Source organism: Myxine glutinosa, chromosome 4 (assembly GCF_964187855.1).
Source record: "Myxine glutinosa chromosome 4, kmMyxGlut1.1, whole genome shotgun sequence".
In the NCBI taxonomy this organism is placed as follows: Eukaryota; Metazoa; Chordata; class Myxini; order Myxiniformes; family Myxinidae; genus Myxine; species Myxine glutinosa.
Window position 1 is genome coordinate 19125216 of NC_136264.1, and position 15395 is coordinate 19140610.

General features: G+C 37.3%; 1 protein-coding gene across 1 annotated transcript in view; it reads right to left on the bottom strand.

Moving 5' to 3' along the window:
* Positions 1-15395, bottom strand: part of LOC137425804 (fibronectin-like) — a 1588206-nt gene that overhangs the window by 572163 nt on the left and 1000648 nt on the right. Inside the window, exons 20-21 of the mRNA XM_078775189.1 lie at positions 14143-14415; positions 13493-13822 (exon numbers count right to left, since the gene is read on the bottom strand). Of these exons, the coding sequence (XP_078631315.1) occupies positions 13493-13822; positions 14143-14415 (603 nt within the window). The remainder of the gene's footprint in view (positions 1-13492; positions 13823-14142; positions 14416-15395) is intronic.

Consider the following 15395-nt stretch of genomic DNA (forward strand, 5'->3'; position numbering starts at 1 on the left):
TAAAGATCAAAGCAGAGGGGATTTGGGGGTAATAATTGTGATAAAGATCAAAGCAGAGGGGATTTGAAGGTAATAATTGTGATAAAGATCAAAGCAGAGGGGATTTGAAGGTAATAATTGTGATAAAGATCAAAGCAGAGGGGATTTGAAGGTAATAATTGTGATAAAGATCAAAGCAGAGGGGATTTGAAGGTAATAATTGTGATAAAGATCAAAGCAGAGGGGATTTGAAGGTAATAATTGTGATAAAGATCAAAGCAGAGGGGATATGAAGGTAATAATTGTGATAAAGATCAAAGCAGAGGGGATTTGAAGGTAATAATTGTGATAAAGATCAAAGCAGAGGGGATTTGAAGGTAATAATTGTGATAAAGATCAAAGCAGAGGGGATTTGAAGGTAATAATTGTGATAAAGATCAAAGCAGAGGGGATTTGAAGGTAATAATTGTGATAAAGATCAAAGCAGAGGGGATTTGGGGGTAATAATTGTGATAAAGATCAAAGCAGAGGGGATTTGAAGGTAATAATTGTGATAAAGATCAAAGCATAGGGGATTTGGGGGTAATAATTGTGATAAAGATCAAAGCAGAGGGGATTTGGAGGCAATAATTGTGATAAAGATCAAAGCAGAGGGGATTTTGGGTAATAATTGTGATAAAGATCAAAGCAGAGGGGATTTGAAGGTAATAATTGTGATAAAGATCAAAGCAGAGGGGATTTGAAGGTAATAATTGTGATAAAGATCAAAGCAGAGGGGATTTGAAGGTAATAATTGTGATAAAGATCAAAGCAGAGGGGATTTGAAGGTAATAATTGTGATAAAGATCAAAGCAGAGGGGATTTGAAGGTAATAATTGTGATAAAGATCAAAGCAGAGGGGATTTGAAGGTAATAATTGTGATAAAGATCAAAGCAGAGGGGATTTGAAGGTAATAATTGTGATAAAGATCAAAGCAGAGGGGATTTGAAGGTAATAATTGTGATAAAGATCAAAGCAGAGGGGATTTGAAGGTAATAATTGTGATAAAGATCAAAGCAGAGGGGATTTGAAGGTAATAATTGTGATAAAGATCAAAGCAGAGGGGATTTGAAGGTAATAATTGTGATAAAGATCAAAGCAGAGGAGATTTGAAGGTAATAATTGTGATAAAGATCAAAGCAGAGGGGATTTGAAGGTAATAATTGTGATAAAGATCAAAGCAGAGGGGATTTGAAGGTAATAATTGTGATAAAGATCAAAGCAGAGGGGATTTGAAGGTAATAATTGTGATAAAGATCAAAGCAGAGGGGATTTGGGGGTAATAATTGTGATAAAGATCAAAGCAGAGGGGATTTGAAGGTAATAATTGTGATAAAGATCAAAGCAGAGGGGATTTGAAGGTAATAATTGTGATAAAGATCAAAGCAGAGGGGATTTGAAGGTAATAATTGTGATAAAGATCAAAGCAGAGGGGATTTGGGGGTAATAATTGTGATAAAGATCAAAGCAGAGGGGATTTGAAGGTAATAATTGTGATAAAGATCAAAGCAGAGGGGATTTGGGGGTAATAATTGTGATAAAGGTCAAAGCAGAGGGGATTTGAAGGTAATAATTGTGATAAAGATCAAAGCAGAGGGGATTTGGGGGTAATAATTGTGATAAAGATCAAAGCAGAGGGGATTTAAGGTAATAATTGTGATAAAGATCAAAGCAGAGGGGATTTGGGGGTAATAATTGTGATAAAGATCAAAGCAGAGGGGATTTGAAGGTAATAATTGTGATAAAGATCAAAGCAGAGGAGATTTTGAGGTAATAATTGTGATAAAGATCAAAGCAGAGGGGATTTGAAGGTAATAATTGTGATAAAGATCAAAGCAGAGGGGATTTGAAGGTAATAATTGTGATAAAGATCAAAGCAGAGGGGATTTGGGGGTAATAATTGTGATAAAGATCAAAGCAGAGGGGATTTGAAGGTAATAATTGTGATAAAGATCAAAGCAGAGGGGATTTGGGGGTAATAATTGTGATAAAGATCAAAGCAGAGGGGATTTGGGGGTAATAATTGTGATAAAGATCAAAGCAGAGGGGATTTGAAGGTAATAATTGTGATAAAGATCAAAGCAGAGGGGATTTGGGGGTAATAATTGTGATAAAGATCAAAGCAGAGGGGATTTGAAGGTAATAATTGTGATAAAGATCAAAGCAGAGGGGATTTGGGGTAATAATTGTGATAAAGATCAAAGCAGAGGGGATTTGGGGGTAATAATTGTGATAAAGATCAAAGCAGAGGGGATTTGAAGGTAATAATTGTGATAAAGATCAAAGCAGAGGGGATTTTGAGGTAATAATTGTGATAAAGATCAAAGCAGAGGGGATTTGAAGGTAATAATTGTGATAAAGATCAAAGCAGAGGGGATTTGGGGGTAATAATTGTGATAAAGATCAAAGCAGAGGGGATTTTGAGGTAATAATTGTGATAAAGATCAAAGCAGAGGGGATTTGGGGGTAATAATTGTGATAAAGATCAAAGCAGAGGGGATTTGGGGGTAATAATTGTGATAAAGATCAAAGCAGAGGGGATTTGAAGGTAATAATTGTGATAAAGATCAAAGCAGAGGGGATTTGGGGGTAATAATTGTGATAAAGATCAAAGCAGAGGGGATTTGAAGGTAATAATTGTGATAAAGATCAAAGCAGAGGAGATTTTGAGGTAATAATTGTGATAAAGATCAAAGCAGAGGGGATTTGAAGGTAATAATTGTGATAAAGATCAAAGCAGAGGGGATTTGAAGGTAATAATTGTGATAAAGATCAAAGCAGAGGGGATTTGGGGGTAATAATTGTGATAAAGATCAAAGCAGAGGGGATTTGAAGGTAATAATTGTGATAAAGATCAAAGCAGAGGGGATTTTGAGGTAATAATTGTGATAAAGATCAAAGCAGAGGGGATTTGAAGGTAATAATTGTGATAAAGATCAAAGCAGAGGGGATTTGGGGGTAATAATTGTGATAAAGATCAAAGCAGAGGGGATTTGGGGGTAATAATTGTGATAAAGATCAAAGCAGAGGGGATTTTGAGGTAATAATTGTGATAAAGATCAAAGCAGAGGGGATTTGAAGGTAATAATTGTGATAAAGATCAAAGCAGAGGGGATTTGGGGGTAATAATTGTGATAAAGATTAAAGCAGAGGGGATTTGGGGGTAATAATTGTGATAAAGATTAAAGCAGAGGAGATTTTGGGGTAATAATTGTGATAAAGATCAAAGCAGAGGGGATTTGGGGGTAATAATTGTGATAAAGATCAAAGCAGAGGGGATTTGAAGGTAATAATTGTGATAAAGATCAAAGCAGAGGGGATTTTGAGGTAATAATTGTGATAAAGATCAAAGCAGAGGGGATTTGGGGGTAATAACTGTGATAAAGATCAAAGCAGAGGGGATTTGGGGGTAATAATTGTGATAAAGATCAAAGCAGAGGGGATTTGGGGGTAATAATTGTGATAAAGATCAAAGCAGAGGGGATTTGGGGGTAATAATTGTGATAAAGATCAAAGCAGAGGGGATTTGGGGGTAATAATTGTGATAAAGATCAAAGCAGAGGGGATTTGGGGGTAATAATTGTGATAAAGATCAAAGCAGAGGGGATTTGGGGGTAATAATTGTGATAAAGATCAAAGCAGAGGGGATTTGGGGGTAATAATTGTGATAAAGATCAAAGCAGAGGGGATTTGGGGGTAATAATTGTGATAAAGATCAAAGCAGAGGGGATTTGGGGGTAATAATTGTGATAAAGATCAAAGCAGAGGGGATTTGGGGGTAATAATTGTGATAAAGATCAAAGCAGAGGGGATTTGGGGGTAATAATTGTGATAAATATCAAAGCAGAGGGGATTTGGGGGTAATAATTGTGATAAAGATCAAAGCAGAGGGGATTTGGGGGTAATAATTGTGAAAAAGATCAAAGCAGAGGGGATTTTGAGGTAATAATTGTGATAAAGATCAAAGCAGAGGGGATTTGGGGGTAATAATTGTGATAAAGATCAAAGCAGAGGGGATTTGGGGGTAATAATTGTGATAAATATCAAAGCAGAGGGGATTTGGGGGTAATAATTGTGATAAAGATCAAAGCAGAGGGGATTTGGGGGTAATAATTGTGATAAAGATCAAAGCAGAGGGGATTTGGGGGTAATAATTGTGATAAAGATCAAAGCAGAGGGGATTTGGGGGTAATAATTGTGATAAATATCAAAGCAGAGGGGATTTGGGGGTAATAATTGTGATAAAGATCAAAGCAGAGGGGATTTGGGGGTAATAATTGTGATAAAGATCAAAGCAGAGGGGATTTTGAGGTAATAATTGTGATAAAGATCAAAGCAGAGGGGATTTGGGGGTAATAATTGTGATAAAGATCAAAGCAGAGGGGATTTGGGGGTAATAATTGTGATAAAGATCAAAGCAGAGGGGATTTGGGGGTAATAATTGTGATAAAGATCAAAGCAGAGGGGATTTGAAGGTAATAATTGTGATAAAGATCAAAGCAGAGGGGATTTTGAGGTAATAATTGTGATAAAGATCAAAGCAGAGGGGATTTGGGGGTAATAATTGTGATAAAGATCAAAGCAGAGGGGATTTGGGGGTAATAATTGTGATAAAGATCAAAGCAGAGGGGATTTTGAGGTAATAATTGTGATAAAGATCAAAGCAGAGGGGATTTGGGGGTAATAATTGTGATAAAGATCAAAGCAGAGGGGATTTGGGGGTAATAATTGTGATAAAGATCAAAGCAGAGGGGATTTTGAGGTAATAATTGTGATAAAGATCAAAGCAGAGGGGATTTGAAGGTAATAATTGTGATAGAGATCAAAGCAGAGGGGATTTGGGGGTAATAATTGTGATAAAGATCAAAGCAGAGGGGATTTTGAGGTAATAATTGTGATAAAGATCAAAGCAGAGGGGATTTGAAGGTAATAATTGTGATAAAGATCAAAGCAGAGGGGATTTTGAGGTAATAATTGTGATAAAGATCAAAGCAGAGGGGATTTGAAGGTAATAATTGTGATAAAGATCAAAGCAGAGGGGATTTGAAGGTAATAATTGTGATAAAGATCAAAGCAGAGGGGATTTGGGGGTAATAATTGTGATAAAGATCAAAGCAGAGGGGATTTGGGGGTAATAATTGTGATAAAGATCAAAGCAGAGGGGATTTGAAGGTAATAATTGTGATAAAGATCAAAGCAGAGGGGATTTGAAGGTAATAATTGTGATAAAGATCAAAGCAGAGGGGATTTGAAGGTAATAATTGTGATAAAGATCAAAGCAGAGGGGATTTGAAGGTAATAATTGTGATAAAGATCAAAGCAGAGGGGATTTGAAGGTAATAATTGTGATAAAGATCAAAGCAGAGGGGATTTGGGGGTAATAATTGTGATAAAGATCAAAGCAGAGGGGATTTGAAGGTAATAATTGTGATAAAGATCAAAGCAGAGGGGATTTGAAGGTAATAATTGTGATAAAGATCAAAGCAGAGGGGATTTGGGGGTAATAATTGTGATAAAGATCAAAGCAGAGGGGATTTGAAGGTAATAATTGTGATAAAGATCAAAGCAGAGGAGATTTGGGGTAATAATTGTGATAAAGATCAAAGCAGAGGGGATTTGGGGTAATAATTGTGATAAAGATCAAAGCAGAGGGGATTTGGGGTAATAATTGTGATAAAGATCAAAGCAGAGGGGATTTGAAGGTAATAATTGTGATAAAGATCAAAGCAGAGGGGATTTGAAGGTAATAATTGTGATAAAGATCAAAGCAGAGGGGATTTGGGGGTAATAATTGTGATAAAGATCAAGGCAGAGGGGATTTGAAGGTAATAATTGTGATAAAGATCAAAGCACAGGGGATTTGGGGGTAATAATTGTGATAAAGCTCAAAGCAGAGGGGAGTTTATGGTAATAATTGTGATAAAGATCAAAGCAGAGGAGATTTTGGGGTAATAATTGTGATAAAGATCAAAGCAGAGGAGATTTTGGGGTAATAATTGTGATAAAGATCAAAGCAGAGGGGATTTGGGGGTAATAATTGTGATAAAGATCAAAGCAGAGGAGATTTTGGGGTAATAATTGTGATAAAGATCAAAGCAGAGGGGATTTGGGGGTAATAATTGTGATAAAGATCAAAGCAGAGGAGATTTTGGGGTAATAATTGTGATAAAGATCAAAGCAGAGGAGATTTTGGGGTAATAATTGTGATAAAGATCAAAGCAGAGGGGATTTGAAGGTAATAATTGTGATAAAGATCAAAGCAGAGGGGAGTTTATGGTAATAATTGTGATAAAGATCAAAGCAGAGGGGATTTGGGGGGTAATAATTGTGATAAAGATCAAAGCAGAGGGGATTTGGGGGTAATAATTGTGATAAAGATCAAAGCAGAGGGGATTTTGAGGTAATAATTGTGATAAAGATCAAAGCAGAGGGGATTTGAAGGTAATAATTGTGATAAAGATCAAAGCAGAGGGGATTTGGGGGTAATAATTGTGATAAAGATTAAAGCAGAGGGGATTTGGGGGTAATAATTGTGATAAAGATTAAAGCAGAGGAGATTTTGGGGTAATAATTGTGATAAAGATCAAAGCAGAGGGGATTTGGGGGTAATAATTGTGATAAAGATCAAAGCAGAGGGGATTTGAAGGTAATAATTGTGATAAAGATCAAAGCAGAGGGGATTTTGAGGTAATAATTGTGATAAAGATCAAAGCAGAGGGGATTTGGGGGTAATAATTGTGATAAAGATCAAAGCAGAGGGGATTTGGGGGTAATAATTGTGATAAAGATCAAAGCAGAGGGGATTTGGGGGTAATAATTGTGATAAAGATCAAAGCAGAGGGGATTTGGGGGTAATAATTGTGATAAAGATCAAAGCAGAGGGGATTTGGGGGTAATAATTGTGATAAAGATCAAAGCAGAGGGGATTTGGGGGTAATAATTGTGATAAAGATCAAAGCAGAGGGGATTTGGGGGTAATAATTGTGATAAAGATCAAAGCAGAGGGGATTTGGGGGTAATAATTGTGATAAAGATCAAAGCAGAGGGGATTTGGGGGTAATAATTGTGATAAAGATCAAAGCAGAGGGGATTTGGGGGTAATAATTGTGATAAAGATCAAAGCAGAGGGGATTTGGGGGTAATAATTGTGATAAAGATCAAAGCAGAGGGGATTTGGGGGTAATAATTGTGATAAATATCAAAGCAGATGGGATTTGGGGGTAATAATTGTGATAAAGATCAAAGCAGAGGGGATTTGGGGGTAATAATTGTGATAAAGATCAAAGCAGAGGGGATTTTGAGGTAATAATTGTGATAAAGATCAAAGCAGAGGGGATTTGGGGGTAATAATTGTGATAAAGATCAAAGCAGAGGGGATTTGGGGGTAATAATTGTGATAAATATCAAAGCAGAGGGGATTTGGGGGTAATAATTGTGATAAAGATCAAAGCAGAGGGGATTTGGGGGTAATAATTGTGATAAAGATCAAAGCAGAGGGGATTTGGGGGTAATAATTGTGATAAAGATCAAAGCAGAGGGGATTTGGGGGTAATAATTGTGATAAATATCAAAGCAGAGGGGATTTGGGGGTAATAATTGTGATAAAGATCAAAGCAGAGGGGATTTGGGGGTAATAATTGTGATAAAGATCAAAGCAGAGGGGATTTTGAGGTAATAATTGTGATAAAGATCAAAGCAGAGGGGATTTGGGGGTAATAATTGTGATAAAGATCAAAGCAGAGGGGATTTGGGGGTAATAATTGTGATAAAGATCAAAGCAGAGGGGATTTGGGGGTAATAATTGTGATAAAGATCAAAGCAGAGGGGATTTGAAGGTAATAATTGTGATAAAGATCAAAGCAGAGGGGATTTTGAGGTAATAATTGTGATAAAGATCAAAGCAGAGGGGATTTGGGGGTAATAATTGTGATAAAGATCAAAGCAGAGGGGATTTGGGGGTAATAATTGTGATAAAGATCAAAGCAGAGGGGATTTTGAGGTAATAATTGTGATAAAGATCAAAGCAGAGGGGATTTGGGGGTAATAATTGTGATAAAGATCAAAGCAGAGGGGATTTGGGGGTAATAATTGTGATAAAGATCAAAGCAGAGGGGATTTTGAGGTAATAATTGTGATAAAGATCAAAGCAGAGGGGATTTGAAGGTAATAATTGTGATAGAGATCAAAGCAGAGGGGATTTGGGGGTAATAATTGTGATAAAGATCAAAGCAGAGGGGATTTTGAGGTAATAATTGTGATAAAGATCAAAGCAGAGGGGATTTGAAGGTAATAATTGTGATAAAGATCAAAGCAGAGGGGATTTTGAGGTAATAATTGTGATAAAGATCAAAGCAGAGGGGATTTGAAGGTAATAATTGTGATAAAGATCAAAGCAGAGGGGATTTGAAGGTAATAATTGTGATAAAGATCAAAGCAGAGGGGATTTGGGGGTAATAATTGTGATAAAGATCAAAGCAGAGGGGATTTGGGGGTAATAATTGTGATAAAGATCAAAGCAGAGGGGATTTGAAGGTAATAATTGTGATAAAGATCAAAGCAGAGGGGATTTGAAGGTAATAATTGTGATAAAGATCAAAGCAGAGGGGATTTGAAGGTAATAATTGTGATAAAGATCAAAGCAGAGTGGATTTGAAGGTAATAATTGTGATAAAGATCAAAGCAGAGGGGATTTGGGGGTAATAATTGTGATAAACATCAAAGCAGAGGGGATTTGAAGGTAATAATTGTGATAAAGATCAAAGCAGAGGAGATTTGGGGTAATAATTGTGATAAAGATCAAAGCAGAGGGGATTTGGGGTAATAATTGTGATAAAGATCAAAGCAGAGGGGATTTGGGGGTAATAATTGTGATAAAGATCAAAGCAGAGGGGATTTGAAGGTAATAATTGTGATAAAGATCAAAGCAGAGGGGATTTGAAGGTAATAATTGTGATAAAGATCAAAGCAGAGGGGATTTGGGGGTAATAATTGTGATAAAGATCAAAGCAGAGGGGATTTGAAGGTAATAATTGTGATAAAGATCAAAGCACAGGGGATTTGGGGGTAATAATTGTGATAAAGATCAAAGCAGAGGGGAGTTTATGGTAATAATTGTGATAAAGATCAAAGCAGAGGAGATTTTGGGGTAATAATTGTGATAAAGATCAAAGCAGAGGAGATTTTGGGGTAATAATTGTGATAAAGATCAAAGCAGAGGGGATTTGGGGGTAATAATTGTGATAAAGATCAAAGCAGAGGAGATTTTGGGGTAATAATTGTGATAAAGATCAAAGCAGAGGGGATTTGGGGGTAATAATTGTGATAAAGATCAAAGCAGAGGAGATTTTGGGGTAATAATTGTGATAAAGATCAAAGCAGAGGAGATTTTGGGGTAATAATTGTGATAAAGATCAAAGCAGAGGGGATTTGAAGGTAATAATTGTGATAAAGATCAAAGCAGAGGGGAGTTTATGGTAATAATTGTGATAAAGATCAAAGCAGAGGAGATTTTGGGGTAATAATTGTGATAAAGATCAAAGCAGAGGGGATTTGGGGGTAATAATTGTGATAAAGATCAAAGCAGAGGGGATTTGAAGGTAATAATTGTGATAAAGATCAAAGCAGAGGGGATTTGAAGGTAATAATTGTGATAAAGATCAAAGCAGAGGGGATTTGGGGGTAATAATTGTGATAAAGATCAAAGCAGAGGGGATTTGGGGGTAATAATTGTGATAAAGATCAAAGCAGAGGGGATTTGGGGGTAATAATTGTGATAAAGATCAAAGCAGAGGGGATTTGGGGGTAATAATTGTGATAAAGATCAAAGCAGAGGGGATTTGGGGGTAATAATTGTGATAAAGATCAAAGCAGAGGGGATTTGGGGGTAATAATTGTGATAAAGATCAAAGCAGAGGGGATTTGAAGGTAATAATTGTGATGAAGATCAAAGCAGAGGGGATTTGGGGGTAATAATTGTGATAAAGATCAAAGCAGAGGAGATTTTGGGGTAATAATTGTGATAAAGATCAAAGCAGAGGAGATTTTGGGGTAATAATTGTGATAAAGATCAAAGCAGAGGAGATTTTGGGGTAATAATTGTGATAAAGATCAAAGCAGAGGAGATTTTGGGGTAATAATTGTGATAAAGATCAAAGCAGAGGGGAGTTTATGGTAATAATTGTGATAAAGATCAAAGCAGAGGGGATTTGAAGGTAATAATTGTGATAAAGATCAAAGCAGAGGGGATTTGAAGGTAATAATTGTGATAAAGATCAAAGCAGAGGGGATTTGGGGGTAATAATTGTGATAAAGATCAAAGCAGAGGGGATTTGGGGGTAATAATTGTGATAAAGATCAAAGCAGAGGGGATTTGGGGGTAATAATTGTGATAAAGATCAAAGCAGAGGGGATTTGGGGGTAATAATTGTGATAAAGATCAAAGCAGAGGGGATTTGGGGGTAATAATTGTGATAAAGATCAAAGCAGAGGGGATTTGAAGGTAATAATTGTGATAAAGATCAAAGCAGAGGGGATTTGAAGGTAATAATTGTGATAAAGATCAAAGCAGAGGGGATTTGAAGGTAATAATTGTGATAAAGATCAAAGCAGTGGGGATTTGAAGGTAATAATTGTGATAAAGATCAAAGCAGAGGGGATTTGGGGGTAATAATTGTGATAAAGATCAAAGCAGAGGGGATTTGAAGGTAATAATTGTGATAAAGATCAAAGCAGAGGGGATTTGAAGGTAATAATTGTGATAAAGATCAAAGCAGAGGGGATTTGGGGGTAATAATTGTGATAAAGATCAAAGCAGAGGGGATTTGAAGGTAATAATTGTGATAAAGATCAAAGCACAGGGGATTTGGGGGTAATAATTGTGATAAAGATCAAAGCAGAGGGGAGTTTATGGTAATAATTGTGATAAAGATCAAAGCAGAGGAGATTTTGGGGTAATAATTGTGATAAAGATCAAAGCAGAGGAGATTTTGGGGTAATAATTGTGATAAAGATCAAAGCAGAGGGGATTTGGGGGTAATAATTGTGATAAAGATCAAAGCAGAGGGGAGTTTATGGTAATAATTGTGATAATGATCAAAGCAGAGGAGATTTTGGGGTAATAATTGTGATAAAGATCAAAGCAGAGGGGATTTGAAGGTAATAATTGTGATAAAGATCAAAGCAGAGGGGAGTTTATGGTAATAATTGTGATAAAGATCAAAGCAGAGGAGATTTTGGGGTAATAATTGTGATAAAGATCAAAGCAGAGGGGATTTGAAGGTAATAATTGTGATAAAGATCAAAGCAGAGGGGATTTGGGGGTAATAATTGTGATAAAGATCAAAGCAGAGGGGATTTGGGGGTAATAATTGTGATAAAGATCAAAGCAGAGGGGATTTGGGGGTAATAATTGTGATAAAGATCAAAGCAGAGGGGATTTGGGGGTAATAATTGTGATAAAGATCAAAGCAGAGGGGATTTGGGGGTAATAATTGTGATAAAGATCAAAGCAGAGGGGATTTGGGGGTAATAATTGTGATAAAGATCAAAGCAGAGGGGATTTGAAGGTAATAATTGTGATAAAGATCAAAGCAGAGGAGATTTTGGGGTAATAATTGTGATGAAGATCAAAGCAGAGGGGATTTGAAGGTAATAATTGTGATGAAGATCAAAGCAGAGGGGATTTGGGGGTAATAATTGTGATAAAGATCAAAGCAGAGGGGATTTGGGGGTAATAATTGTGATAAAGATCAAAGCAGAGGGGATTTGGGGGTAATAATTGTGATAAAGATCAAAGCAGAGGGGATTTGGGGGTAATAATTGTGATAAAGATCAAAGCAGAGGGGATTTGGGGGTAATAATTGTGATAAAGATCAAAGCAGAGGGGATTTGGGGGTAATAATTGTGATAAAGATCAAAGCAGAGGGGATTTGGGGGTAATAATTGTGATAAAGATCAAAGCAGAGGGGATTTGAAGGTAATAATTGTGATGAAGATCAAAGCAGAGGGGATTTGGGGGTAATAATTGTGATAAAGATCAAAGCAGTGGGGATTTGAAGGTAATAATTGTGATAAAGATCAAAGCAGAGGAGATTTTGGGGTAATAATTGTGATGAAGATCAAAGCAGAGGGGATTTGAAGGTAATAATTGTGATGAAGATCAAAGCAGAGGGGATTTGGGGGTAATAATTGTGATAAAGATCAAAGCAGAGGGGATTTGGGGGTAATAATTGTGATAAAGATCAAAGCAGAGGGGATTTGGGGGTAATAATTGTGATAAAGATCAAAGCAGAGGGGATTTCGGGGTAATAATTGTGATAAAGATCAAAGCAGAGGGGATTTGGGGGTAATAATTGTGATAAAGATCAAAGCAGAGGGGATTTGAAGGTAATAATTGTGATAAAGATCAAAGCAGAGGGGATTTGAAGGTAATAATTGTGATGAAGATCAAAGCAGAGGGGATTTGGGGGTAATAATTGTGATAAAGATCAAAGCAGGGGGGATTTGAAGGTAATAATTGTGATGAAGATCAAAGCAGAGGGGATTTGGGTGTAATAATTGTGATAAAGATCAAAGCAGAGGAGATTTTGGGGTAATAATTGTGATAAAGATCAAAGCAGAGGAGATTTTGGGGTAATAATTGTGATAAAGATCAAAGCAGAGGGGAGTTTATGGTAATAATTGTGATAAAGATCAAAGCAGAGGAGATTTTGGGGTAATAATTGTGATAAAGATCAAAGCAGAGGGGAGTTTATGGTAATAATTGTGATAAAGATCAAAGCAGAGGAGATTTTGGGGTAATAATTGTGATAAAGATCAAAGCAGAGGAGATTTTGGGGTAATAATTGTGATAAAGATCAAAGCAGAGGGGATTTGAAGGTAATAATTGTGATAAAGATCAAAGCAGAGGGGAGTTTATGGTAATAATTGTGATAAAGATCAAAGCAGAGGAGATTTTGGGGTAATAATTGTGATAAAGATCAAAGCAGAGGGGATTTGAAGGTAATAATTGTGATAAAGATCAAAGCAGAGGGGAGTTTATGGTAATAATTGTGATAAAGATCAAAGCAGAGGAGATTTTGGGGTAATAATTGTGATAAAGATCAAAGCAGAGGAGATTTTGGGGTAATAATTGTGATAAAGATCAAAGCAGAGGAGATTTTGGGGTAATTATTGTGATAAAGATCAAAGCAGAGGAGATTTTGGGGTAATAATTGTGATAAAGATCAAAGCAGAGGGGATTTGAAGGTAATAATTGTGATAAAGATCAAAGCAGAGGGGAGTTTATGGTAATAATTGTGATAAAGATCAAAGCAGAGGAGATTTTGGGGTAATAATTGTGATAAAGATCAAAGCAGAGGAGATTTTGGGGTAATAATTGTGATAAAGATCAAAGCAGAGGGGATTTGGAGGCGTAATCTGGGGAGTAAAAGATGAACTTGATATCAATGACTGGACAACAAGTAAAAAGGTTACCTTGGGAAGATAAAGTGACGTTGAATAGTAGTGCATGATAGAATAGCCGCAGCGTGTTGCTTGTCGATATAATTCTTCGTCCAACGTCTGAATAACGGCACATTGTGACGTCTCTGTCTGATGTCTGATTGTATCCGACAGCAAGCCAGTTCGGGTAACACTGGGATGATGAATAATAATAATAATAATTCAGATCCACCACGGTGAGTACCACAACGTGTCCAAGAGGAGCTTCGATGTCCCAAACACAGTCCGTGTTCAAATACATGTTTTGAGGATATCCAGGGGATGAGAGCCAGCCTGCTGCTCGCACTTTTCCAGCACAGGGAACTGTGGGAAATTAAAAGAGACTTTTTTTGGACAACTCGTTATGTTCAACTTCAATCATGAGATAATTGAGCGGGATATTATCAAATATTTTTCCATCATGAACATCTCAGCTTTTCTAAAGTTAGTAATTGAAACAAGGATCATAGTCAGGAAATTGTCTCGGCATCAAATTCAATTCCACAAAATGACATTCTAAGGACATAATATGTAATTTAAAATAATGTTAATTTGTTTCATCCAAACACTAAGAATGTTTCGTGTATCAAAAAAAAGCTGGAATCTCACAAATATTTTGTGTCATCAGTGAGATTGATCAATACCTGTTGTGAAAGTAATTGTTGCAGGAAGGCTGGATTTGCTGTTATATGAGGAAGTTACAGACACTGTGTAGTTCCTTGCAGGTGTAAGTCTTGTAATGTTCTTTCCTGTAATGTTCTGCGCAGTTTCGGAACTCGCCATTGAGTTTACATTTTGATACCATTTCACAAGATATCTGTAGCTGTCTTTGTTGGGATCGTGTGGTGCTGTCCATCTCACAAATGCAAAACCAACACCTTGTTCAACCACCGTGAGATTCATTGGAGGTGAAGGACCTGCAAAAGGGAGCGACATCGTGTTCACAAAACCATCTTGACTTGCACAGTCATTCCATATTTTATGATTCATGAAAGTCCGACCGGAAATATGATGAAAACAAGCCACCTGTATGCTCTTTCACAGGTAACCTAATTACGTCACAAATGTTCAATACACAACAAAAGATTCGAGCACATGAGATCAAAGCTTGCAAATATATAAAACACAGTTTGTGTGTGTGTGTGTGTGTGTGTGTGTGTGTGTGTGTGTGTGTGTGTGTGTGTGTGTGTAATGTTACCGATAGACTCCGAAACGGAGAGGCTCACGTGCTTGATATTTGGCATAGACATGGCCATTGAGCCTGGGACGAACATGGCCGAGACAATATTTGACGAGATCCATATTTTTTATTCATATTTACCTCAGCGCATTTCAGCGAGGTACCCGCTAATCTCAGCCAGTGCGAGCAGCTCGCTGATTCGATCAGAGCGATCACGTGATGTTCCATCACACGTTTGCACGTAATTCAGGGCGAAAAGCCATTGCGTTTTTTCACCTTTATGCGATCGTGTTTTGTGTCGATTTTGTGCGATATGAATTAAATTTTAATTCATATTTCGTGTTTACGAATTCGAATACGAAGGATTTCCCCTTTCGAATTCGAATACGAATCGAATACGAGCTTGAGTCGAGAGGGCGAATGTACGGGTTGGGAATGTACGGGTCTCCCTTCCCCCGCCCGGCAACGCCGGTACTGGAGGGCGTCACAGGATCGGTGAGTCGCCAAAATCCGCTTTGTGCTGTTGGTGCGAAGATGCAGGACGATGTCGCGATTGTTGTGCTGCTCTCCTCCCATGAGAACTGCAATGTCATTGTTGACTGGCCCTCCTCTTCCCTCTCCCCCCTTCCCCTTCCCTCTCCCCCCTACCCCTTCCCTCTCCACCCTTCCCCTTCCATCTCCACCCTTCCCTCCCCTTCCGTCCTCCCCTCCCCCTCC